Source organism: Sturnira hondurensis, unplaced genomic scaffold (assembly GCF_014824575.4).
Source record: "Sturnira hondurensis isolate 20B ecotype Veracruz unplaced genomic scaffold, ASM1482457v3 Scaffold0003874, whole genome shotgun sequence".
Taxonomy (NCBI): domain Eukaryota; kingdom Metazoa; phylum Chordata; class Mammalia; order Chiroptera; family Phyllostomidae; genus Sturnira; species Sturnira hondurensis.
In genome coordinates this window covers 127,243-154,004 of record NW_028076505.1, presented here as the reverse complement: position 1 = coordinate 154,004, position 26,762 = coordinate 127,243, and the positions used below count along the sequence as shown (strand labels likewise).

At 52.3% G+C, this 26,762-nt stretch overlaps 1 protein-coding gene across 4 annotated transcripts in view; it reads left to right on the top strand.

The window, feature by feature from the left end:
* Nucleotides 1-26,283, top strand: part of ERG (ETS transcription factor ERG) — a 221,515-nt gene extending 195,232 nt beyond the window's left edge. For 3 of the 4 annotated variants that reach the window (XM_037042964.1, XM_037042963.1, XM_037042965.1), the window contains 7 exons: nucleotides 5,826-6,029; nucleotides 6,851-6,931; nucleotides 8,844-8,915; nucleotides 15,672-15,740; nucleotides 16,910-16,966; nucleotides 17,653-17,700; nucleotides 24,347-26,283. In XM_037042964.1, the coding sequence (XP_036898859.1) occupies nucleotides 5,826-6,029; nucleotides 6,851-6,931; nucleotides 8,844-8,915; nucleotides 15,672-15,740; nucleotides 16,910-16,966; nucleotides 17,653-17,700; nucleotides 24,347-24,867 (1,052 nt within the window). In that variant the 3' untranslated portion in view covers nucleotides 24,868-26,283. The remainder of the gene's footprint in view (nucleotides 1-5,825; nucleotides 6,030-6,850; nucleotides 6,932-8,843; nucleotides 8,916-15,671; nucleotides 15,741-16,909; nucleotides 16,967-17,652; nucleotides 17,701-24,346) is intronic. The other variant, XM_037042966.1, reaches the window with a different exon arrangement.
* Nucleotides 26,284-26,762: the final 479 nt, after the last annotated feature.

Genomic DNA, 26,762 nt, shown 5'->3' with positions numbered 1-26,762 from the left:
CGAGGAGTCTCTCAAACCAGGCATTGGCCTGTGTAAGGGCTTTTGTTTTGTGAAGGTTTACAGCGCGCCCTCAGCCATATAATATCCTTCAGCTGATTTAAGTATCTATTGCATATCTTCCTGGCGACAGCAGAACTCTGTGAGGTCAGAATCCAGTGGCTGGGCATCCCCCGCCCTCCCTGGTCCCCTAGGACCCTGAATAGGGCAGCTCCAGAAACTCTATGCCGTGCTCTTATTTATTTTTAAATTCCCACTTACTGGCATAGCCTTCCTAAAACTCTTGGCTATCGACCATGTAATCTAAGACACGAGTCAGAGGCTTCCGGGAGAGATGGCGTCTTTCCTCTTCCCCTATACCTGGGGGTTTGCCACGTGAACGTCCACGAGCATGGAACGATGACACAGAGATTTTCAGAACAATTGGACCTCGGGGCTGAAAACGGGACGACTTCCCTGCAGGGGCTCATGATTCATCTGACAGAAGCACCTTCAAACGCTTCTTAAAATAAAGTGATAAATCAGACTTTTGCGTTTAAGAGGAAGAGGCTGCCCTGTGATAATAGATTGTTTCTTTCCTTTTAGCCGAGTTTGCACTGCAGAGCCCGGCGGGTGGATGCACGGCTTCTCTGCGATGCGTTGTGTCGGCAAAGTGCTTTCACACGCAGTATCTCATTTACGTTTCTATTTCCCTAACAGTTCACCACTTAATTACCCGCCAGCAAAGAAAACGTGTTCCAGAGAGGTGAATGTTGACATGTGGTGAATGGTTCAATCAGACCCAAATTCGGGTGTTCTGGCTCCCAGTAAAGCCGTTAATTATCTCATCAAGTTTGTGGTACCTCATGCCATTTAAAGCATTCTTTGGTTCCTCACATATTTTCAATGACTCTGAACTTCCTAGACCATAAAGTCCAGGCTTCTTAGCAAGATACTGAAGGCTCCCCTTGTTTGACCCCAACTTCTGTCTCCATCCCCATATATCTGAGGCCAGGAGTCCTCGTAAATCCCCCACCAGAGCCAGGCCCACTTTCTCACATGGCCCTCAGTGCACCAGGTACCCCAGGCCTCGGTGGGTGTGAAGCTCGGCTCCAGCTGCGCCCCTAAACTGAGGGGCTTCTCTCCTGCTTCTGGCAACAGTCCTTTCCGTTGGTGCAGCCTCACGCCACACACCCCTGGCGAAACCCTCTCCCTTTTCCTTGGCTGGGATCTGCGGGGCCCTCTCTGTGCACACATGTCCTGCTTGGAGACACAGCTCTCATTCTGTTCTGTGGGTGGTGCCCGCGGGTGGTGCCCACAGCTGCCTCCCTGGGCAGGCTCCCAGCATGCCTTCTCCTTGGCTGCTCTGGATCCCTGTAGTACTTAGGCACATAGGAGATGCTCAGTAACTCTCACCCGAGTTAAATTCATCTCAGTTCTTTTCCTATCAGAGTCTGGAGTTCTCCATGTGAAGGGCTCAGCCGCAGGTCGTGAGGTTAGGTGACACATTCCCCGTCTCACTGCCACCAGGAGGCAGATGATGTGGTTGCCGAGTCTGAGCCTGGGCAAGGGTGATGCTTCTCTGGGGCTCCTTCTGTTGCCTCCTGCCCTTTCTTGTTCACCTGCAGAGTGTGGGTCAGGGAAGGAGGCGAGGCCTGTGGAATCTTGGGGGGCCTCAGGAGCTCCCCTCTGTGAAGGCAAGGAGACAGAAGCAAGCTTGGCTGACGCACCAGGGGTCTTGGAGGAGACCCAGAGACTCTGCTGGGCTCTCTGTGGAGCTGAAGGGTGGGTTGAGCCCCAACTCATTGACCTGAGCCCTAAAACCCTCTGTCTACAGCCGCGTGCCCATGCCGGGCCCAGGGGCGGGGGTGGAGCTCAGAGTGGGCTGTCGTGGGGCGAGGCCTGGGCCTGCAGTATGGTAACTGCTCCCCTCCCAAGAGATTCATTGTAGAAGCTTCCAGCTCAAGAGAAAAGGGGGACAGACACCCAAAGGGGAGGGCGAGTCTAGGTCAAGGGAGGAGGAGGAAGAAGGAGGGCGTGCTGTGTGGGCATAGGCATGGGGCGTTGGCTCAGGGGATGGCAGCTGACAGTGTGTGGCGGTGGACAGGGGTGGGGGAGGGACTGGGAGAACGGCAGGGACCACAGAACTCAGGGCCAGGTGCTCCAGGCTGAGGAGTCTGAGCCTGCCCCTTTTGAACTGTTCTCAGTTATGGCACCTACAGAGCAGCCCCAGGACAAGGGGCCGCGGGTAGGTCGGGAACTTACAGGGCAGGAGCGTGGGGACCAAAGCCCAGGCAGACCCAGAAACAGCCCAGCTTTGTGTGACCTTCTCCTTCCCAAACAAAGCCGTTCCCATTACCAAACTGTGTAGGAAAGTGAGACTACAATTTGATGCCAATGAGGAAATTTCATAAAAACACTAACTAGTAAATATACATATAAACGTGTATTTAATCCTCTGTGAGACCTTATTTTGATTTGGAAACACAGAGAAGAATACACTTTTTGTAAATAAATTTTAACCTAATTGTTATCTGCTTTTTCTTTGACAAAAATAATAAAAGAGAAGATAACAGTTTAGTAAAAAAGAAAAAAAAAACCCTGAAAATCTCCGTTGCCTTTTCCGCAGAAATGCCCATCGCCCCAGGCTTTCCCTGGGTGTCTTGTTTTCTTTGCAAAATGTAACGATTCTGCCATAGGGTTTTCAGACTTTTTAAATTTACCCTATTTTAGACATTTTGTTGTGTCAGTGAGTACACTCAGTGGTGCGAGTGTTAGTTTCTGAACGTCACCGGGACGTCCCTGAATGTACCACAACTCAACCAGTTCTGTTTCTGCTGGACTTTTCGGGTGTTTCCAGTGTTGTCCCGTTAGAAACAACATCCTTGAAAATAAATCACTTCCCACATCCTTTATTATTTCCTTAGGTAAATTTCTAGAAGTGGGGTTTTTAGTTCAGACACTGTGCGCCTATTTTTTTTTTTAAGAAGCCATTTGAGATGGGTTGCCGAGTGCGTCTCTCTCCAGCAGCTCCGGGGAGATCGCCAGCCGCTCCACCTGGGAGTTTTAGAGACACGAACAAAACCGATTGAGGAATTGGTCCCCGGGGTCCCGCACATGATTTTCTTAAAGGAAAATGGAATGGGCGGTGACAGCCCAGCTTGGGGAGGGACACCAGTAAACAGGCACATCAATGGGGGGGGGGGGGGCGGTAGACTGGGCTTTGTGTGGGCCGTCTCCCTACGGTGCGCTTTCGCTATTTTCACAAGAACCCGGTGACCTTCGGGAAGCTGTTTACGTGTCGTCCTTACACTACCTGGTTCGGCCACTGAGAGGAGAGAATGTACTCCTGGGAAGAGCGGGTTTCTAGGCCACGGCCCCAGGAGGACACGGCCCCAGGAGGACACGGCCCTCCAGTTGTTAAAGGGGAAGCGAAACAAAGCAGAGGGAAGGGGGCTAGTGCCTCGTGGTGGAGTCCGTGGGGGGCACCTTGGGGACAGCCGGCAGGAGGCCCTGTCTGAGACGCTGCAGCTGTCCCCTCTGCCCAGAGCAGAGGGATGACCTGAAGGGAGGGCGTCCGAGGCCACCGTGCCATGTGTTTGAGGAACCATGATTGTCATGAGGGAGGGAGGTAGACAAAAGACCTGTGAGAAGAGTCTGGAGGTTTGAAAGCTTTGTCCCGGGAAGCAGAGCCCTGACCCAGTGACCGGGCACCACTGGAACTCCACTGAGCAGGAGAAAGCCAGACTCCCGTGCCCACGTTGGTTTCCAGACTGACACGGTGCCCCCACATCAGGGAGTCACAGGAGAAGGGGCACGCCTTCCCGTCCGTCCATGCTGCTCTTGGAGTTTCCGCCGATGCTCTCTGCTCTCGTCGGGGGTGGGGGGGCGGGTAGGCGGGCAGGCTCCTCCTAGGTCTCCAGATGCCGTGCACTAGTTACTGGTCAGGGTGCATGTGCTAGAATGGAGGTTGAAATCCAGTACAACGGGTAACGCTGACGGTGCGCGTGCCCTGGGAGCCGGAGTTGCATGCCCTGGGCCAGAGCTTTCCGAGCTTGGTGTGCACATGGGTCATCTGAGGAGCGTGATGCGCTCCTACGGGGAGCAAATCGGACGCGTTCCTGTGGGGAGTGCCCAAGAGCTGCTTAAATGGTTGGCTGTGCCTCCGTGCATGAACTGGGCACATCCTGGAAACAGTGCTGAGTGCAACAGCAGGTCAGACACCGCTCGTGTTAACTTTGAGAACACAACACAGTGTATCCAGCTGATGCGGTAAAAATACGCAAACCTGTATGGGCACGACGCCGGCCCCCACTGCAGCACTCGCTCTGCCGGAGGGTGTGCGTTGCGGGTGGGTTGTACTGGATTTGAGATGGTTTCTTTCTATTAAAAAGATAAGGAGCAAGAACCATATGACTTCACTCATGTGGAATATAAAACAGAAGCAGCAGATCAGACAAACAGAGAGACTCACAGACACAGACCACAGTGCAGTGGTTACCAGAGGGGATGGAGGGGAAGGCAGAGGAGGGCCCAGGGGGTCAAATGCACGGTGACAGGAGGCTGGACATCAGGCAGTGGGGCTGTGTGGAGTGTACAGGTGATGAATCGAACAGTTGTACATCTGAACCTTAAGTAATGTTCTTAACCAACATCACCCCACACATTTAATTTTGGAAAAGGTATGAAAGAGAAGGGAATGAGTGACAGGAAGGAGGGAGGGAGGGACGAGAACGGCAGCCCTGTGACTGCCGATTTCTCACCGCTACCGCTGCTCGCTTCTGTAAACTTCAAACCCATTTCCACAGCACATCCCACTTGTGAGCCTGAAACGTGAGCAACGCCAAGCCTGTTCAACGAGCTAAAAAGTGATTTGAAGGGATGATTGGTTCCCATGCCAGGATTTTCCACTCCCTGTGGTTGGAGCATCCTGGCCCGCCTGACCCCTGCGGGCCTGGCCACGGATCGAGGTCAGGGCTCTCACTTTACATGTAAAACAGAGAGAAAACAGAAGTAGCCTCGGGAGGCCGTCACCAGCTGGCAGACCCCCGGCTCTGGCGCTGGGCTCCTGCTCTGCCCAGGTGTCTCAGAACTCGGGGGTCTGAGGGCGGATCCCAGCTGCCAGGGAGCGCCCTGCATGCCCAGCCCCCAGGCCACTGGCGATTCTGTTGGGCACGGCCTGCTCCTTCTTCCCAGGGCCCTGCCCGCCTGGCCCTCCCAGGGTCCCTTCCCTACCACGGCAGTGGAGTGTGATGACATCGCCTGCATCCTGTGGGTGCCTGGGCACCACAGCTGCGGGATGTGAGTCACCGGCCAGCCCTGTCCCTGCAGGTGTGAGGTAGTTGCAGAACCAAGTTCTCTGGGGAAGGCGGGTAACTGACAGCCCCTCTGAGAAACACAGCTCCCAGCCGATGCTGGAGTGTGGGTTTACTGAACCGACACTTTCTTCCCAATTCTGTGGTCAGTATTTTGTGTGAATACCGGTTTGGATTTTTTGGAATCTGTCATTAGCATCTGCCTGATATGTGTTGCTAACTCATGATTTCATATAAAGATACCAGTGGTTTTCTAAGGAAATTTTCCATTTGTATGTATTGATTTTAAGTGAATAAATTAAAATGATAACAAATGAAAAAAAGAATGCCCTGCCCCCATTTCTACAGGAAACTTGAGAGTATTTGAGCAACAGAGGGGCGGGGCGGGTGAATAAGCGTAAGCCTCCAGAGCAGTTCAAGTCAAGGTCAGACCTGCCCTTTGACCTGCCCCAGACGGAGCCTGGCTGGAGGACCTGCCTCTGCCCCGGACGCTGGCCTCCCAGAGTTGACCCAGTCTGTCCCCTCCCCTTGCAGATCCCACGCTGTGGAGTACAGACCACGTGCGGCAGTGGCTGGAGTGGGCCGTGAAAGAGTACGGCCTCCCCGACGTCGACGTCTTACTCTTCCAGAACATCGACGGCAAGGAGCTGTGCAAGATGACCAAAGACGACTTCCAGAGGCTCACCCCCAGCTACAACGCCGAAATCCTTCTCTCCCACCTCCACTACCTCAGAGAGAGTAAGGTGGTCCCCACTCAGGACCGAGGTCACTGCCACCGTGGTTCTCTTCGACCTGAGTGGTGCGGGGTTCCGTCCGACAGAGCCTTTCTGCCCCACCCTGACCCCCACTCTGGGTCTGAGGGAGCCGGTTGCTTAGCAGGCGATGGCGTAGTGAACGCACACTGCAAAGCCCATGGCGCGGCCACGAGAAGCCAGAAAGACACCTTAGCCTTCAGCTGCCTCCGCCAGGGCTCCCTGGATGAGCAGGTCAAAGGGAAAAGAGGCTTTACCTGGTCACATGTTATCTTGTCTCCCTGGGGCCCCAGAGGCACTAGAGATGTATGGGAAGGCTCCCCCAGGATGGGGAGTAGGGTTCACCTTCCCTAAAGCTAAACCGGGGCCCCACGTGACTGCGTCCTGAGGGGCATCCTCACCTGGTCTCACGAGTCGCGGCCAGGCCGCACTGGACGGGAGCGGCACAGTGGCACTTAGGGGCATGAACCCGCCGAGGCTGCTGCAGGCTGTCATTTGCCCGACGTCAAGCATGGTCCGGGGGAGGCGGGCGCGGTGCGACCGCGGGGTGGGGGGAGCTCTGGTGTCAACACTTTGCCTGGCATCCCCACCACGCACTCCCTGAGACACACGTGGGTGCCCGCCCCTCTGGGAGTTAACACGCTAACAAGTGGCAGGGCCACGGAGAGATTTCCAAGCAGCCCATGATGTTAGTGGGGGCGCTGGGGGGGGGTGTTTTTTTCTTTCTTCTTTCTTTCTTTTTTTTAAGGAAGGTGATTCTTTCTCTCTCTCTCTTTTTCATTTTGATGTTGCTGTTTTGTTTTGTAGCTCCTCTTCCACATTTGACTTCAGATGATGTTGATAAAGCCTTACAAAACTCTCCACGGCTAATGCATGCTAGAAACACAGGTAATGCTGGCCCTGCCCCTCCCCCCAGGACCAGCGTGGGGCCCCGCCCGCGAGTTGCATGCTGTAGAGGTGGAGCGTGGGACAGTCAGTGCATCAGGAAGGCAGACGGCACAGGTGGACGCTTGAGGGGTTTTGACAGGTAGGAGGCTCTGTGCTAGAGGTACCACAGCCGAGAGGCAGGGGGCGCCCTCTGGTTTCTGCACACTCCCCACTTCCCTTGACAACCAAGAACTTTTAACCAGGAGACGTGCAGAAGCGGCCATCCGCCGCAGCCTTGGCTCTCATTTGCTGGATTCCAACCTGCTCCTCTTGGTCCCCAGATGCGCACTGTGCTGACTGTAGACGCTAAGAGCATGTTTGATGTAAAGGGGCCCTTAGCATTCTTCTTCTTCGTCTCCTGCTTTCTCCTCCTCCTCCTCCTTCTTCTTCTTCGTTTTTTCTCTTCAAGGAGTGTTGACTAGGACAAGCAGGACTTTTATGTTTTCCTCGTGGGTAGAGTTTCAGGCTGCTCATCTCAACTTTAACCTTCTGGCGCAGACGTTGCACATTGGCGAAAGGCAGGCGGCGCGTGTGTTGAGAGGGAAGCGGTGTGTCATTTTGGAGGATGTGAACTGAGTTACTAACCAGATACCTGCTCTTCTCTCTCTCACCACAGAGTCTACACTTTATTTGATTGTTTGTTTTTTGCCTGAGCCTAGTAGAGCGTAACATAGTGCTTTATCCAGGCTAACCTCCCTCCCTCCCCTCCCAGCAGAGGCTCAGAGTACAGGCGGAGCTTCCCTCGGCCGAATGTGCCCGTGGCTGGCCTCTGTTCCCTCCCTCCGGCGGCACAGACAGCAGCACACCCGCACTCGCGTGGCCACAGGCTGCTCCCCCACTTCTCAGCCTGCACAGACCCTCTGTCCCCACCCAGGCTGGGCGTACAGCCATCAGGGGCCAGCTCGAAGTTGGCCCTCCTGTAGCAACGCAGCCGTGTGCCAGATAATTGCCATTTTATTTTTAAATGTATCGTGAGAGCCCAGGTTTGAGTACTGCAATGAAATCGATACTTGATCTTGGTCCTAAGTGTTCAGAATATCGTGCTTTTAATTTAAAGTTAAAAAAAAGTGCTTTGAGTGGATAGGATACTTCTTCGATGTCAATTATACTCATTAGCCTAGTAATGGCCTTGTGGCCAGAAATAACAAATAACTTAGATAAAGTAATTTCCCCCTCTTAGGAAACACCTTTGAGCTATTCATATTGTCTGATAATTTCATGGTCATTTAAAAAAACAGTGAGTGGAGGTTTCTAGAAATCTCTGATTTTATTATTTTTGTTATTGTTGAACACAGAAGCAGTCAAAGACCAGGACAATCACCCCCAGAAGGACTGAGCTAAAAAAAGGGAACATTTTCTGCTAATGCGTGCATGTTGCTGGAGAGACAGAAAGGGAAAACATTCACTTGAATGGAGATGTGGATTAATTTTTAATAAGATCCATAGATTCTTTGGCAAAGTACCTATAACTGTTTGGTACTACTTTCCAAAGGCTCTGTAAAATATTTTACAGGGTTTTTATTTGGGGAGGGGAGCGGGCACTTTTAAACTTACACCACGCACCGTAGACCTTTTTTAATAAATGGAGACGGCTGGGCATGTGGTGGGGACACCAGAATGAGCTTCAGCAAGAAGCTGTGAAATCCGAGCCCAGGACACCTGCTAAGCAAAGGGGCTCAGCAGATTCTCGTGTCTGCTCCCACCTCAGAATCTGCCGCTGACACGGTGCTGTCCTCTGCCCTGGGGACCTGGGTTCTAGCAGGTCCCTCCCTTCTCGTCACAGGGCAGAGCAGGCGGGCACTGTTGCTGAGAGCGACCGCCGACGACCACAGCAGAAGACCTTCACTTGTTCTGTCTTTCCTTTTGTCCGCAGGGGGTGCAGCTTTTATTTTCCCCAATACTTCAGTCTATCCTGAAGCTACGCAAAGAATTACAACTAGGCCAGGTACGAAAATGCCCCCTGTGCGCTTTGTGCAGTGAGAGACATCCCAGGAGGGCCCTCGAGATCCGTGACCTAAGTCATGTGGCACCAAGAGAGCCCCTCCTCGGTGGTCGGGAGTGAGTCCCAAACAGTCCCTGTGGTTCAGAGCCCAGTCAGGGAGGCCGGTTCATTAAAAGCACACCCTCACAGCCCGGGTAGTCCCCGTGGTGTTCACAGCAGATCAGCCCCTTAACCAGCTGTGGGGCAGTTGGATGGGTAGAGACAGCATCCTGGGTGCCTGGCAACCAGGACCCCGCCCACTTTTAAGTTAATTGAAGGACAGAAGTGTGACTATTGCTCCTCAAGGGAACATTGCAGAGCAAGAGGAACCCCCCCAAAACCAGTGACATTTAACAGCACTGATTGACTGCAGGGGCGTCGGAGCAGGGGATGGGGTTCTCCCCTCCGTCAGAGGAAGAGGGGGGTCCCAGATGAGGGACGGCCTGCCTTAGACACCTGTGCCCTTACCAGGCTCAGGTGGCTCACGATTCGGCCAAGCGAATCATGAGTCAGGGCGGCAGCGGGGTTTCTCCACGTCCGCACACGGGTCTAGAACTCGAGTCTTCTCAGACTCAGGCTATTGCCCTTGGCCCCCAGTCTCATGTCCGGCTCCACATGTCTTAGCTGGAGTTCGTGGGGGCACTAAGTTCGCAGCTACTGTTCCCTTCCAGTGGGAAAGACACTGGGCTGCCCCAGGGGTTCAGGCTGGCGATTTTCTCCTTAACATCAGAGAAGACGCTTGCTTCCCTGTTCCCGAGAAGCATGGTGGGAAGGCTCAGCCAAAGGGCTCCCTTAGCTCCGTCACGTGGGGGGTTGTGCAGGCCACTTAATCTTGGGCAAGACCTAGGGTCCAGAGTAAAGCAGACTGGCCCTGTGGGAACCTCCCCGTGTGCTGAGCATGGAAAATACTGAGGCCCGCATTCCTCTAGCTCTGGAGAGTTCTGAGTTTACCACTGGCTGGTGCATCCTTGGGAACACTTGGGGAGGGCGGGAAAATCACAGCGATTTTTGTGAGCATTTAAAAACACTTCCATCCTTACTTTAAAAAAAAAAAATAAGTCAACGCTGTCTGCAAAACAGTTGGCCGGAGTTGGTTGGTTGGTTGGTTTGACGCTCTCTCATGGAGGCCTCAGACAGAGTCACAAAAGCCAGGGATTGTGAGCGGGTGTTGAGTTGTATCAAAAGGCTACAGTGCTGGCCAGATGGGCTGTTACAGCCCCGAGGTCAGAGCAGCCTGTTGCTTGTTGCTACACAGATAGAACAGTGGGTCCTGGAACTATTTTTTTTCATATTTGAGGAATTGGTGGACTTGGAAGATACAGCCTGGCCGGGTCTAAGGACTGGCCAGGAGGGTGACGGCTGGGTCACCATCCCTGTGTTTCAGCTGAGGAAAAAACCAGGCGGCAGATTCAGATGCCCCCACCCCATGGCTCTGTGCCCATCATTTGAGATGACACTTCCTGATTTCCATTACCAGCAAAGTCTGTTTCTGAGGCTCTCAATTTGTGTCAAAAAAACACCTATTTTGATGACAGCTCCTGCGATTATGTAAGGAGATACAAATCATGGCAGCCGAGCTGAAAAGAATTGCAACCAGACTGAACAAGCAGAGAACGCTTCGTTGTGCACCAGATTCAGGGACTGGACCTCAGAGAAGAGAATTAGGCATCGGGTCACAGAAAGGGTCTGTCCTATGCGTGGGGCAGCCTGTAGTAGTGTCCTTGGGGAGCGTTGTGACATCTCAGCGGGTATGGGCCCTGCCAAGCTGATGGCCCGAGGCCTAATGAGTCACTGGGACTCTGACTGCAGCCCTGTGGTCAGTCGGCATTTTTCTGCTTTCAGAAAAGCTGACTCTGGCCTCTTTGGGAGAGGTCCTTGAACCCTTGGGGGTAGAGATTTGAGTTTCTGTTCCCTTGCATTCCCAGCTGGCTGTGTCGTGATCTCCAAGTCCACTCCTGTCCCCTACTCCCATCTCCACGGACACAGAGCACTCCTTCACCCACCTGTGTCATCCTGCCCAGTCCTGCTTCCCCGCCCCCCTCCTTTCCTTTCTGCCCCAAGCAGCCCATCCCTGGGCTGCTGCCCCCCTGCCCCATCTGACCCTGCTGTTGTTGGACTTCCCAGATGGACCCCTTATTCCAGAGCCCTCTGCTGCTGACCCTGTCAAGTCACGGCGTCCTTTCCGTTCCACCCCACAAATGGCCAAGGCTGCTGCAGAGACCTTACAGAGAACCACATACGGACGTTTCACCCCTTCGTTCACGCTCACCCCTTCCCTTCCTCTGCTTGTTCTACGAGCTTTCCCCAAACGTTCCTGATGCAGAATGCACCCTGATCCCTGTGTTATAAGTTAGCATTCAGAGCAGTCTCTCCTCTCTCTCACAGAGTGTTAGCACACAGGCAGATCACTTTACATTCTGTTTCTGTGATCGTTATTTTAAGGTGTTTCTCAAGTTGTCAGTTATTGCTGTCAGAAACCTTTCCCCATCTCCCTCGTAAGCACCCTCCTCCTTTGCTGAACACATGTCTTGGGAGTCATGGCCCCTCGAAGGTCTTAGGTGGCATAAATAGACAGTTCTGACTCCTAGAAACTTGCAAGCTGGTTTCTGACCTCAGGATCTGCCACCCCGCCTGGCATCTTAGGAGCACTGTATGTGAAAACTCCGGTGTGTGCCTAGGAGGATGTTCTGTAACTGCAGCCTCCTCTCCTCAATCACCATGGCAACCCATGCATCGTGATACCCATCTGGGTAGTTATCAAAAGAGACTAGAGAGGTGAGCCTGCAAGTGCAGCCTTGACTTCCACTTTCAGCTGCTGCTCTTCCAGGGTGTCTTGGAATTCTGAACTGCTCCTCTGCGGCAGCTCACAGCGGAGGGTGCTCAGCATCACCAGCCAGGGCCAGACAGCGTGGTGACGCACTTCCTCCCTGTGAGATGGTCTGTGATGCTGTATCTTAGCAAAGGCTAAGCACGTGTTCTTTGCTTTTCTGTACCTATAATGTAACCAGAGATCTGCCAACCTTGACAAGGAGGGAATGTGAAATGCCCCTGGATCCCCATTCTTTGGTGGAGGATTTTGGAAAATATGGAGGAAAATGAGAGAACAACTTACTTGTCTTAGGGTTGACTCTTTTTTTTTAAAGTCACGTGACTTTTTTATTTTAAAAATTTTATTCATGTTTAGACATGGGGCAAGGCAGGAAAGAAGCAGGGGAGAGAATCATCAATGTGTGGTTGCCTGTCACGCACCCCCTACTGGGGACCTGGCCCGCAATCCAGGGACGTGCCCTGACTGGGAATCAAACCAGCGACCCTTTGGTTCCTAGACCATTATTGCTCAATCCACTGAGCCACACCATTCGAGTTGACTCTCAATCTTCCTCCCATTAAACTGGTGTTTATAGATTGGTCCTGGGCAACAGCACTTGGTCCTTCTGTCTTTGCCATTGGCATCTAAGTTCCTCCAGAGCCAGCAAGCTTCATTCTTCACAACCCAGCCTGGCTCGGGGCCTTGGAGGAGCTCTGTAATGTGGGGCGGGTGCTGCAGAGTGGGCACGACTCCCACGAGTCAGGTTCCAGCCCTTTCGGAAATAAAGTGGGCAGGGGGCCGCCGGGAGGGCCAGGGGGCTGCTCTGCAGTAAAGCTTGAGCGCGGAGAGCGTGGAGCCTGGCGAAACGAACTCTGCAGGAAGGGCCGGGCGGTGTTGTGTGGATTCCTGCATATCCAGGGAAAGGTCGATGCGGGGAGGGAACCCCTTCAGAACCAGGAACTGATTGATCCAGCTCCCAGTAAATCAGCAGAGGTGCGGATGTGGAAGAACCAACACCAGTCGACCCCACACAAATGTAGCTTCATGCTTACTGGTCAAGATCATGGCACGTGCTTACTTCTGTGTGACCCTAAGCTGCCTATGAAATGGCTTTTGTAAAGTTCAGTTCTTACACATAAGCTTTACAGGAAAAAACAAAACAGCTAGGTCAATGCCAGAAATCTACCTTGCCCAAAGCAGGACCTTCTGCCAAGGGTTTGAATTAATTACCTTGAAGGTCAAGGTTGAAGAGAAGTGGAAAGTGTATTAAAATGGCCACTAAGAATTAAGTAGAAAATGTATCCTTATTAGAAGTCCCTGATCTGCTCTCAGTAAGGAACAAATAGCCAATGTACCCGGAGTAGTAACGTTTCAAGCAGAATCCACCTCCTCTGCTTTGACGGGGAAGCTGCTGACGAGGCCAGCACCGGCCGCGTCTCATACCCACAAGGCCAAGTCCAGCACTTTGCACATCACACCCCACAGGAGGGGGCTCGGTGCCCACGGCACAGGATCGGCAGCTGGGAAGGAAGCGCTGGCCCAGACTTTGGTGACGGCAAACAAGAGCCCCCTTATCGTCCATGGCAGTGTGTCTGTGAGCATGTTAGTCATGGTTCACATAAACATCTCCAGTTCTTGGCTCACTCTCAGACTCGGTTGTCATCCGGGCCCTGACTTATTTTCAAGGGAGGGTGGGCTTGGTTGTATGCCCTACAAAGGGTTTTACGAGAAGAAACTAGTTTCAAACTGTTTTTCTATGAGTCGTTTGGAGTTTAATCTCATCCAGCCCCATTTCATGAGCAATACTGGCTTTTTGTTTAAAGGAGAGGCTGACTGACCTGCTGACACTTGCCGTTAACTCCACTAGTGTGCTGACATCTCAGGTGAAACTGCTCGGTCTGGAACTCTTCCCACACATTTGTTCACTGGCACCAACATACTCAGGCAGTGTTTCTGAAACCACTGTCTGTGGGAACACAGTGTTCTAGAAAAGGGAGATGGGCATGTCTAGGCCAGGCTTTCTCAGACGTCAGTGTGCACCAGACCACCTGGGATCTTGTTAAGACCGGGGGTCTGCATCTCCACCGAGCTCGCAGATGCTGCCGGCATTGCTGGTCCACAGACCACACTTCAAGAAGCAAAGGGCTAGGATGTGTTTCTGTGTGGCCTTGCTTTCTCACGTGCTCGGCAGAAGCCCCTGGCTGGTGTCCGTGTCTGCTCCAGGACTGGGCCGGATGCTGTTGCGGACACCTCGCTGGCAGATTTTTTGGTTCTGAGCCGGTCCTCAAACCGAAACTCTGGCTAACCATGCTCTAGACAACATGCAGCTGGGTGAGAATCTGTATGCAAAGTGCTCCCAGACACTTAAGTTGAAATTGCCTTGTAAATCGATAGCCGCCACCAATTTAATGCTCATGTGCAGCCCCAACACCAACAAAGTGAGGCTTTGAGGAGCTGGGTGGGAACGGCTGGCGGTCTGAAAATGCGAGAGTGCCAGGCCGCAGGCGGTGGGGAGCCACAGCAGAGGTCAAGGAGAAAGCACATCCGGCTCAGCCGAAGCTGCAGGGGGTCGGGTTTCAACAGCCACGCACACCAGTGGAGACATGGAGCCAAGCAGACCAAACACATCACAGCAACTCTGAGTTGAACTCTACGTTGCATCTCACCGCTCTTTTCTTCAGGATGGGAAAATGGGAAGAGACACATCTTCCGCAACATAGTCCAGCCTTTTGAAGGTGGACCCACCAAATCTACAGTTTTAAATAAGGTTTAAATGATCTGTTTAAAGACAGGCTCAAAACAAAGTACCCTGAGCTGCTCTCCAAGTGAGATTTCGTAGCCGTTGGCAGGCGTCGGGCAGCAGATACACGCTGAAATATCTGGCTGCGGCTCTTTCAGCTGGTCCAGAATAACACGCAGCATTGAACTGAGACCCATCGATCCAAGAAGATGTAGTTTTGAAATGGTTCAGCAGGTCAAAATAGCTCTATGCCCACCCGATTCAGGCATGTGGACTAATGTTCCTGGAATATATTGTATTTTTGAAAGAAACCTAAAATGACTTAGAGCCTTCATAACCATTACCAGAACTTGCATTGAGGATGCAGAAGTAGTTACTAAATTTGCATATGCAAAGTGCATAAAGATTCACAGGACACAAGACAACGCATGATCAATACAGAGAAATCAGTGGCCTCTACTTAAGCTCTCACGCTCATTGCTAACATGCTGTGGGCACCCTACTCTCTCAGCCTTGCGATTTATTTCATGTAATATATTTTAGAGAAATTCTAGATTGATTCAGAGAAGAAGAAAGAGTAGACATGTGCACAGAAAAATAAGAAGACAGTTAATAAGATGGGTTTAACATGAATGGGTGAGACGATAAGGTGAGAGTGAGGGGCTGGCCGAGGGCGGCGGCTGGAAAACATGGATGAGAAGAGGGTGCGTGTTTGTAAGGAAGAAAAGGGAACGTGAACATTATTTGGTGAATGGAGGTGCAGCCCGCAAACAAGAATGGTGATTGGTCAGAGGGCGGGCTCCGTTTTGGTTGGGCCGTGAAGACCAAAAAGGGGTAGAGATAGGTCGGTCCCATTTGGATTCAGGACACGTTAGATTGGAAGAAACGTCCAGTACAGCCAGCCCTGCAGCTGCTGGAAGTGGCCTGGGAGGAGTCAGCCAGCTCTGAGAGAGCCTGCCCATGGGAGTTTTCAGGTGAACCGGTGAAAGTGTCAGATCAACAAAATGAGCAGAATTATAATTCATAAACCAAACCCAGATCTAGTAGAATCCAGGTTGAAAATTTCTTTGGGTTCCTGGATTTTCTTGCCCAATATTTATTCAAATACAAAATTAAAAAATACTATAAAATGACGTTATTGATCTTTTAGTCAGTTTACTTGTCTTTACAGATTTACCTTATGAACCCCCCAGGAGGTCAGCCTGGACTGGTCACGGCCACCCTGCCCCCCCGTCGAAAGGTACAGTGTTGGCTCCTGTAGCCTTGAACCTGCATGTCACAGGAGAGTGGGTGACTCTTGGTGGAGTAAACAACGTTTTCTGTAGCTCATTTGTGCCCTGTCAACAGGGCAAGTGACTGTCCCATCGATCACACAAGGGCAACTAGTCTTTACATATGTCACGATTCTTTCTCCTTTGGGGATATGCCCACTTCCATGAGAAAAGAAATGACTAATGCCATGCATGGGGTTGGCCAAAAAGCCTGTTTAGTTTTTTCTGTAAAATAAAAGACACATTTTTCATTTCACCAATAACTCCATTTATTTGGATATTGTGAGTGTGTCGGTTATCTTACGTGTGGTATAATGTTGACTGTTCTCAACTGAGAGAACATCAAATCAGTTTGGCTGCTATCTACTTTAGCTGGTCTTCCCGACTGGGGAGCATCGTCCAGTGGGAAATCTCCAGCATGAAACTTCTCAAACCACTTTGACACATTCGATCAGTCACAGCACCTTCTCCATATGCTGCACAAGTCTTTTTTTGCATTTCAGATGCATTTTTACCTTTCTTGAAATAAAGCATAATATGCTGAAAATGTCACATATTACCTTCTATCTTCAATATTAAAATGGCTGTACAAAAATTCACCAATTTTGATGTTTTTCATAAATGCACGCTGATACGACGGCGGTCACAATACAGTCTGACAAATTGTTTCAAATGAAGTTAAAGAAAACCAAGCACGACCAGAGCCACTGTACAGACAAAAGTGAACGAACTTTTTGGCCCACCCAGATTTCAACATGCGCACACACATGCACACACATGCACGTGAGCACACATGCACGTGCATCATGGCACATTTGAGCACGGATTCAACACTGAGCGATTTCCTGATCTTGGCCATGTTCAAAGTATCTCTTGCTTTATTCCACTTTCCTGGCAGTTTCCCTTTTATTTGTTTTAAACTGTGACCCATTTTCACCTATTTTGTAAACCATTTCAAATTCCGTTTCTTTAGTGGGTTTTTTAAATAATTTAAAAGTACACTTTTCAAGGTGTTCCTTATTATAAAAGGAAGCCTGGATTATGTTACCAAGATGGTTGAGGGAATGATGACACAACACCAAAGACTAGCGGCCAAACGTAACTTACAGCTAATTGTCCTTCATTTGTGTGCTTTCAGCTGCTCAGCTATCCCCTTCCACAGTGCCCAAAACTGAAGACCCGCGGCCTCAGTTGGGTATGTTTCGGGGAACATCCGAGGGGCCAGCAGAGAAGAAACAGGTTTCCTAGCTTACTTCTAAAACGTGTCCTTTTCTAAATGTAACTCGTTCCCTTGTCTCCTTTGTAACTACTTCCTACACAAAACGGCGCCCAGTTATTAGCCTACTCAACGAGGATGACTGGGGGCTTTGATGACATGTCTCCAAAACCCACAGAGCAAATGCGGAAGGACGCATTCAGAGTGCACGTGGGCTGCGGCGCCCTCTGACCCCGGATTCTTTTCATTTCACCTGACAGGCCAGGTGCCTCAGTGTCAACAGCAGCTCGAAACCCCATGTTGGGGCGCAGTGGGAGGCTGACACTGTCAGTGGCACAGCCAGCACGGCCCAGTCAGTGCCGGGCAGACTGGGGACTTACCACCCGTGTGCCCTGTTTGCATCCTGGGGTGGACAGCGTGTGGGGCTGGGTGTTGGGAATCCCAGGCCCAGTCTGAGCTCCGCCAAACGAGGAGGCCCTGAGCAAGAAACTTCTCCCAGATCCCACGCGACTTCCGAGACAGGAAGTGGGGCTCAGTGGCGCTGGTGTGGGGGCGTTCTCCGCTCTGAAATTGGGAAGCACGAGACAGGTGGCACGGGGCCTGCAGGTGCATCTCACGAGTCACGACTGCGTCCTTGGGACGTGACTTCTTCTCTTTCTGTGCAGATCCTTACCAGATCCTGGGGCCGACGAGTAGCCGCCTTGCGAATCCAGGTGAGGTACTGCTGGTGGCCTCACTCCAGCAGAGGTGCCTGGGTTGGGGGAGCTGTCACTGGGTCATTGGCCCAAGTGGGAAAAATGCGTATTAAAATTGGAGGCTCAGCAAAGAGCATCCTCACCTTCCCAAACGACATGGCTTTCCTGGGGTCGCTAGAACCAAGTACCACAGGCAGAGGGGGGGCTCGGACATCAGACTCGTCTCTGTCACAGTTTGGGGCAGGAAGTCCGAAGTCGGGGTGTCAGGGGAGTGGCTTCTTCCGAGGGCCATGAAGGGAGGGTCTGTCCCAGACGTCGGTCCTTGGCTTGCAGACGGCTGCCTTCTGCTGGGTCCCTTTCCTTGTCTTCCCCTCTGTGCGGCTCTTTGTCTGAAGTCACCTTGTCCTCACAACACCAGTCCTACTGGATCGGGGTCTCCGATGGCCTCGCTTTAACTCGGTCGCCTCTGTAAAGACCTCACATCCAAATAAGGTCACAGTCTGAGGCTCTGCGGGGGCTCCAACATGTGAATTGGGGGAGGGGCACCAGCCAGCCTGTTACACAAGCAGTTACGTTGTATTTTAAAAAAGGAGAATGCTAATTACAGCCACACATTTTCCAGTTTAGGATTATCTTCCATGAGTGGTCTGTTTCTCCACTTAGATGCTAGAAGAAAGTGCAGATTCACAATTGGCCCGTTGGCGACCTGTGCCTTGCCAAGGACTGTCACCTGGCATCGGGTTTCAGTGCCGACCACATGGTTTTGTTGTTCACGTTCAGGTCAGAGCCAGCTGTGCTCAGAAATTCACGGCACAGGCTGCGCATCCTCACGGCAAGTTCAAGTTGGAGTGCCAAGGCGTCACAGGCGTCTTGCACATACAAGCTGCAATGTGTATTTCCTAAATGCAGGGGCCGGAAAGGGGCTGGAGATAGGAAAACTCAGATGCGGTCGGCAGACCCCCTCTCAAGGGGACATGCATGTTGAGAACACGAAACACTACTGTGGAGAGTCTTCCCTGTTTGGTGTTATGTTTTAGTTCAGGTTAACTCATTCCACGAAGATTCTCTAAGAATCTGACCAGTTGGAAAGGACTGTTAGAAAGGACTGTTCTGACCAGTTAGAAAGGACTGTTCTGTTTACTACTCTCCCCAACTTAGGGCTCAGTAATTATTTGTGGAATAGATAAGTGCAAGAGCAATAGGTACCATCCTGACCCTCAAGGAGTGTACATTCTAGTGCGGAAGCGAACATGGGTAATGCCGACACTGTCCAAGCCAGGGGGCCGCGGGCTCTTGCCTCGCACACGAGCATCCGTGTGGAGGCCGTGCCTCCTCAGGCACAGGGACCTCCTCAGGTCCCTCCTCAGGGACCTCTCTGGTCCCTCCTCAGGCCTGGGGTCCGCTTTCCATTTGCAACAGTCTCCGTAGCCCTTGAGGTAGGAAGGGTGGCCGTGTTTTGAGGTGATTATGATCGGCCGTGGTTTGGGAAGACCGATCCGGCAGCAACGTTCGGGAGGGGCTAGAACAAGGAAGAGGCGGGCGCCGGAGCAGTCTGGGAAGGAATGTCCCAGGATAATGCGAGGGAAGGTTCTAATAGCTCCACCCCCTGTGCGCTGGGCCAGCGCCCACGGCTGTGGCCCCATCTCCTCACAGCCCTGAGAGTTCATTAACTGCACCTGCATAAGAGGATCTCGAGGTCCAGGGAAGTTAGGTGACCTTTCCCGGGTCACACAGGGAGCCGGACTTGAACCTGCACTCTCTGTCTGCAAAGTCTGTTCTCCTGTTCTTCCCCTGAACCACCCTGCACAACCCTGGGGGAGAGGACATGGCTTGGCCAATGGGGAGCAAGAGAAGGCAACGGAAGGGTTGCCATGCAGCTGGACAGCTGTTGAGGTGCACAGGTGAGGTCCAAGATCAGGGATGCCAAACCAGACCACCGGCTTCTCCGTTCACACAAGCTGGCTAAATGACATTGATGTCCACGCCTGCGCTGTCATAGCTCCAGGGTGTCGCTGGAGAGACCGTGGGGCCACAGAGAGAGGCTGGCCCCTCAGTGGAACATCAGCTTTCACAGAGGCACACTGTGCCCAGCCGCTGGGGGGACCCACTGTAGGTGGAGTCTCCTCCAGCGCAGAGCCAGGAGGGGACTGCAGACCGTCGCAGGCCTGGGCACCTAGTGGGCCAGTGGCCTCTCGTGTCCAGATCGAGGGCCGCCCTTCTCCCTGGATACCTTCCTCAGTGGGCCTGGGGATGGATGGCGGCGGCGTCCAGTCTCTGATCTGAATGGAAAGGCTTATTCACTCAGCTTGTCATGAGCCGCCCCCCCCCACCCCATTCTCACGCTGCCTTGGTCACCCTCCTGTGGCCTCTCCCCCTACACCACGGTGTCTGTTGTCTTTCTGTTAATGCTGTTCCTGTTTGAGTCTGTCATTCCGTCTCTGCAAATAAATCCTTCCTCACTTGCACAGCTGCCTGGGCTCTCCACACAGCGCAAATTCTTTCAGCATTTTCAGTAGAAGTGCCACCGGCAGGAATGCACAGGTGACAGTGGTTCTCTGTGTCTCCATCCCAGATACGCACTTTGGCTGTACCTCTCCTGCTGAGAGGCGCGTGTCACTGTGTTGCTGTGTCATGGGTCACATAGTTCCTCAATGTCCCTTCAGGCTGGCTGAGCCTCTCAGGTGGTTCCCTGAGTGAACAGAGACCTCCTTCCCACCTGAGGGCTTCATGGTGTTCGGCTCAGCGGCCTGGATGACAGACGGATAGTTTTCCATGGCGGGTGGGAGCCTGCATCCGCTCCGTGCAAAACCTGAGACCTGGTTCAGGACTGTCCCCATGTTAGGAGTTAGGAGTGTCCAGTCCACCACTCGGAACTTACAAGCGCCAGGCCCAGGGAGGGGACAGCCTAGGAAGGACTCAAGAGGACTGTGGACAGAAACCAGGCCAGGCCGGAAGGCAAGTTTGTACCGTGGTTCAGGCTGACAGCCCGGGACAGGCTTCCAACGCTTGCTGGCCTCAGCCAGCCTCCATCCCCTACCGCTCTGGGCTCTAGGCTCATCTCTGCCCTGAGTGATCACGTGATTCTCGAGGGGCCTGGTACATAAACTCACGTAGAGTGTTCAGAACAGTGCATGGCATGCTGCAAGCTTTCTGTGGGCATCTCCAGGCAAGGGGTGCTTCTGTCTTTAAACTGAGGTTTTCAGCCCAAAGTGACCATGGTGAGAACGTTTGCCTCCCGAGTTCATCCTCACCGTGACCCTGGGGGACAGCACCATTACGGTCACCCAGTTCTGCAGCTGACACCGAGGCACAGAGAGCTGGGTGAGCTGCCCAAGGTCCCCAAGTGGCAGTGCCAGGCAGTGCCAACACCAAAGTGGCCCCTCCAAGAAGTCCTCTCTGAGCTCCGCTGAGCCCGGGGCGTGCCTTCCTGGGATGTGCCTGCCGCCTCAATGCACACACCGTTCTTCCGCGTAGCCCCAGCTATGGTAGAAAGTGGCCCCAAATGACCATCACCTGGCACCTGCTGGGCCCCTCCATCAGCTGTCCCCACGGTGTCCTGCTCAGTGGCAGTCCTGCATGCCCACAACAGCTGCCTCGCTCCCTGCTCCGCTCTCGTCGTCTGCAGCTTCTATACTGCTCAGATGTGCTGCCCTCGTGTGCTCTGTCTACACCTCCCTCCTGCACTGTTTCTCTTCTCTCCGTCGTGTTAGGAGACTGCTTTCCTCTGGGAAATGCAGGGATCACCTTTCATCCTCTTCTGAGCCCAGGGCCGCTCGCCCCGCCAGGCTCTCCTGCGGGTGGGCCGCCTGCGTCATTGTTCCCCTGCCGCTTGGTCCTGCCCTGGACGAAAGTGGGACTCACGTACCTGCTCCTCCCCGGTGTTAAGGATGTTGTCACGGGAGAGGGAGAAAACAGGTGCGACAGGTGTTTGATTCACGAGGTGTTTGATTCACGAGGTGCAGGTGGGGTGCTGGTGGGGGTGAAGGGTCGTGTCTTGCGAGAGCTTCTCCTTTCACTGGTAGGTTTGGCCAGTGAGCCCCAGGTCACACTTTGGCTTCCAAAACTGTAGGGGTTCCTGTCTTGGAACCCCTATCCAGCACCCTAAAATGCATTTTTATTGCACAGGAAACGTTATTGCCTTGACACTAAAAGACTAGAATGGATAGCTTTGGAAATCGTGGCCATAAGTGACTTTAATTCACCATTGACTGTGATTTCTTGGCAACCCTGGCGCGTCCCTGAGAATCGCTGCCCAGAGATAAAGTCTGGTGTACGCTCGAGTGCAGCGGGTTTGTGATAAACGCTAGATCTAACGACTCGTGAACTGGACACGATGTTCCCTTCTACAGACATTCATCGCTTTGGCACTGACAGTTCTGTCTCAGGTTTGGAAGTTGGTGGATTTTGTTTACAGATCTCTTGCTCCCGATGACCCTGGAAATGCTCAGAGGCCTGGGCCCCATGTCTTAAAGGCTAACTTAGGGTAAAACAGGGAGCAGTGCTTCTCCGTCCCCATGAGCTTTGAGTTTCCAGCCAGGGATTTGGGTCCCGAACATCCTGGTGCTTCAGAAGCAGCAGGGGGCGGGGAGCCGCTGCGGGGCCACTGGTCCCCCGTCTCACACGTTTATAAAGGACAGACTCCTGAGGGGCAGAGCCGAAGCTCAACCAGATACCAAACATTCTGGCTGCTGAGGAAAATCTGTATTTATACAGAATGCGTGGAATTGCTCTCTTCGTGGGAGGAGGCTGACAGTGAATATTTATTTTCAGACAATTCCCTGTTTATATGGAAGCATATGTTAGACCCATAAATCAAAAATCCATGTTTTCTCCTATTCCCAGGTCATATATGGAATTTTTTTCAAGTATTAATCCTTTGGTTACAATGTATGTACTGAAACCATATGGCTTTCTCATACCATTCTTTGTATTGTTAATGCATATTAATGCCACGTTGGGGGCAAGAACACTTGATTGAGAACAGTTTGAACATGTTGTCCCGAAGAAGCAAAGGCCCCCATTGTGATGAACTACAAGCCTCTAATACCTTTCAAATGTGTAGCTCAGCTGAAAATGATAACCTTCCAGAACACAGTCAGGAAAGACTGACCTTTCTCACGATGCTATTGTACAGACGGACTCACGTCCGTTTCCATGGACCCAGTGTGGAGATGGGGGTTTATGAGGCAGACAGTGTATATTTGGAGCTAAGTGAGACAGGCTGAGTGAAAACAAATTTATGATCGATTCTTACATCACATCTATTCCCGGAACGGTTGCCAGTTAAAGAGACTTTAATCACCTGAGCAAGTCTATTGATCTCACTGACAGTATAATAAAAGGTCATGTTTTGGTCATGAGCCCGAGGCAGTGCAGTAGCTGGGGTTTAGGAGGAAGGAACAGTTTCTTATCCATTTTCAAAGCTTCCCTGCCTCTCCCGGGACTCGGTGTTACCGTCAATATTCAAGTGTGTCCCTCCTTTAGGGGGCCACACGTCATCCCGACATGCTGTGACACAGTGGCTAAAAGGATGTGTCCAGATCTGTCTCTGGATCTAATGGGGCACAAAAGCTACATCTGTATGCCCCCAGTGGGGCCAGGGACACCCTGGCGGTGCCCACAGTCAAACCCGATCTCCTGGACCCGCGGCCCCTCGCTGGCATCCTCTATCAGAAACGCTTCCGAACACAGTGCACATTGCAGCTCGGGGGCCCAGCACGTGGATTTCCGTTAGGGCGCATTTGCCCAAATACTGGAAATGGGTGATCTGGTTTGACAAGGAGCCAACTTTTTTCTAAACTTCCTCATTTTGAGTGGGTTAATTCTGTTCTAGGAAAAGTTTTGACAGAATGGCTTTCTGAGTGCCAGCAAAATGTTATGTTAGAAATAACAGTGTTTACTTCCATTCTCTCTTTTTTCCATAAACTTTTTAGAAGTTCATTTCCTAAACCTGACTTTTATTATTTCACTTGACCTAGCCAATGTAAGTGGTGTGAAGTCATTATTGCCATCCACATAATGACACATTCTGCCTCACAAAAGGAGGAAAAACAAGCCCGCCCACCCCCGAAAACGCGTCGACCAGGCTGCTCCTCTAGGGCCGTCACACATGGTGTGGCACCCACCGGGCTCGGCCCCGTGGGGGGAGTCTGCTTTTGATAGAGGACTTGGGTCTATCGACCAGCCTGATGGTCACTCACCAAGGCTCATCGTCCTGGTCGGGTCCCCCAGACACAGAGTTTGAGATGAGGATGTTGTGCGTATGTGTAATGAAGGGGGAGAGGGCGTGAGGAAGCAGGACAGGGCAAGGAGAGCTAAGGACGCTGGGGCCTTAGCTGGGCCCCTGCTTCAGTCGGACGTAGGGGTCCTCGGGAGCATGAACAGCGGCACATGCTTGGCCCCTCCTAGAGGCAAGGGGACCCCATCCCTGGTACCCTTTGTGTGTGTCTCTGGCCATGGGCTGCTGGGGTGGGGTGGCAGACCCTGTCCAGCCACGGGCAGTGATCTGAAGAACAGGGAGGTCCCTGCACTTGAGGGACAGCGACACAGGCCTGGGAAAGGGGCCTGGGTGCACCAGCAGCACCCGCCTCTGTGACTGAAGAAAGAATGCCTTTCTGTGGAACCTGTCCTCACTGGTCTTGTGTTTCCTGCCCGTCCTCTTTAGGGAGCGGACAGATCCAGCTTTGGCAGTTTCTCCTGGAGCTCCTGTCCGACAGCTCAAACTCCAACTGCATCACCTGGGAGGGCACCAACGGGGAATTCAAGATGACGGATCCCGACGAGGTGGCCCGGCGCTGGGGGGAGCGGAAAAGCAAACCCAACATGAACTACGACAAGCTCAGCCGCGCCCTCCGCTACTACTATGACAAAAACATCATGACCAAAGTCCACGGGAAGCGCTACGCCTACAAGTTCGACTTCCACGGGATCGCGCAGGCCCTCCAGCCCCACCCTCCAGAGTCATCGCTCTACAAGTACCCCTCGGACCTGCCATACATGGGCTCCTACCACGCCCACCCGCAGAAGATGAACTTTGTGGCGCCCCACCCTCCGGCCCTCCCTGTGACGTCGTCCAGTTTTTTCGCCGCCCCAAACCCATACTGGAATTCACCCACTGGAGGCCTATACCCTAACACTAGGCTTCCAGCCGGCCACATGCCTTCTCATCTGGGCACTTACTACTAAAGACCTGAGAGGAGCCCTTCCCAACAACACACAGTCACCAGTAAATAGCCACAAACTCGACTGGAGAAGAGGAATCAAGTGCCTCAAGAGGAATGGGAAAGCTTGACGGGGGCTGGGGGAGGAAGCCGGGACGAGATCCAAAGACTCTTCGCGGGAGGGAATTACCAAAGTATTACTACAGAAGTAAAGAGGATGCTAACTATGTAACGTATATGGACATATAATCTGTGGGCCAACCTTGTAAAAGACATTGTAAGCAGAGCACGAAGTCCTAGGACAGAGTGCCAGAGAGAGTGGTCTTAGGAAGCGTATACACTTTAGAGTAGAGTTTGGGGTCCTGCTCATAATGCCGACCGGGGCTGAACTAAAGCAATAGAGATAACACAGTCTTGACCTAGCGTACCGTGCATAACGCCATCTTAAGGAAAACTACCTGTATTTAAAAATAGAAACGTATCAAAAAAAAAAAAGAAAAAGGAAGAAAAGGAAAAAAAAGAGACAAACTGTGCAGCAGACGTTGATGCAGAACTGATCCGCGTCTGCGTTTCTGGTGAAACCAGATCCGTTCCATTCGGTGGAGGGCGGTCCGCTCTCTCAAACTGTGAAGACGACCCAGCGTTTCCAACTCCCTTCCAGTATCGCAGGAGCGAGGGGCCGAGCGGCGGGCTGAGAGCAGGCGGGGAGGGCATGTGGCTGGAGACAGAGGGCTGGAGGATGTGCAAGGGGCGGCGGCGGCAGCGGCGTAGGGGGAAGCTGAGCAGGAGGAGGCGGGCCAGGGGCAGAAGCTTCTCAAGCAGGGCAGGCTGGACTTCGGGCCGGGACGTGGAGGAGGCGTTGCGGAGACTCGAGGTGGCGGGCGGCAGTCTCGCGCCAAGCCCCGTGTTGCAGGGAAGGCGCAGTGGAACGGAGGGAGGCGAGGTGGTAGAATTCAGACTCAGAAACGTGCATCTCTTTTTCTTGTTTGTTTGTTTGTCAGAAGAAAACTGTAACTGGAATTGACTGCTATTTACAATGATCATTCAGGACAGCATGCCCTCGTGGGGGCTGTGTTCTCCACGGGGTCAGGTGAGAGAAGCCATCTTGGCTGCCGCACCCGACATCCCCCGGGCACCTGGGTGAGGCGGGCTCCAGTGCTCCTTTCGAGTCGCGAACGCTGTGCGTTTGTCAGAGTGAAGTATACAAGTCAATGTGTTTTTTTTCCCTTTTTATATAATAATTATATAACTTATGCATTTATACACTACGAGTTGATCTCGGCCAGCCAAAGATACATGACAAAAGAGACAATCGATGCTATAATGTGGCCTTGAAATTTAACTCTGTATGCTTAATGTTTACAATATGAAGTTATTAGTTCTTAGAATGCAGAATGTATGTAATAAAATAAGCTTGGCCTAGCATGGCAAATCAGATTTACACAGGAGTCTGCGTTTGCACTTTTTTTAGCAACTAAAGTTGCGTAAGAGAGACCTGTGCTGGAAGTTGTGGGTTTTGTTATAATGTTATTAGGTCCAGGAGCTTGTGGAAGAGAGAGGCAAGCCAATGGGGTGCCTGGCACCCAGACAGCATCGTTGGCCTCTCTAGGTCACTCTTGTCCCTTCTCTTTTATTCCTGGTCCCTTCTGGAGCAAAGGGACCAAAGGCCTCCCCCAAGGCCTCCTTTTTTATGCCCGGAATGGAAAGAGGCCTTTAATGCCGAGGTCATCATGGAGACATTCGGGATTAGCACTGGGGCACCGAGCACCCTTCCTTCTGTGATCACAAAGCATTTGTGAAATGAACAGGCTGTAGGTCTTCATGCAAACTGTACGATCGCTGATCAATAAAGTGTCATGATAGCTGTGCCTTTAAAGAAACCAGGGCAGCCTCTAAATTTTCTACTTGCCTTCTCTCTCC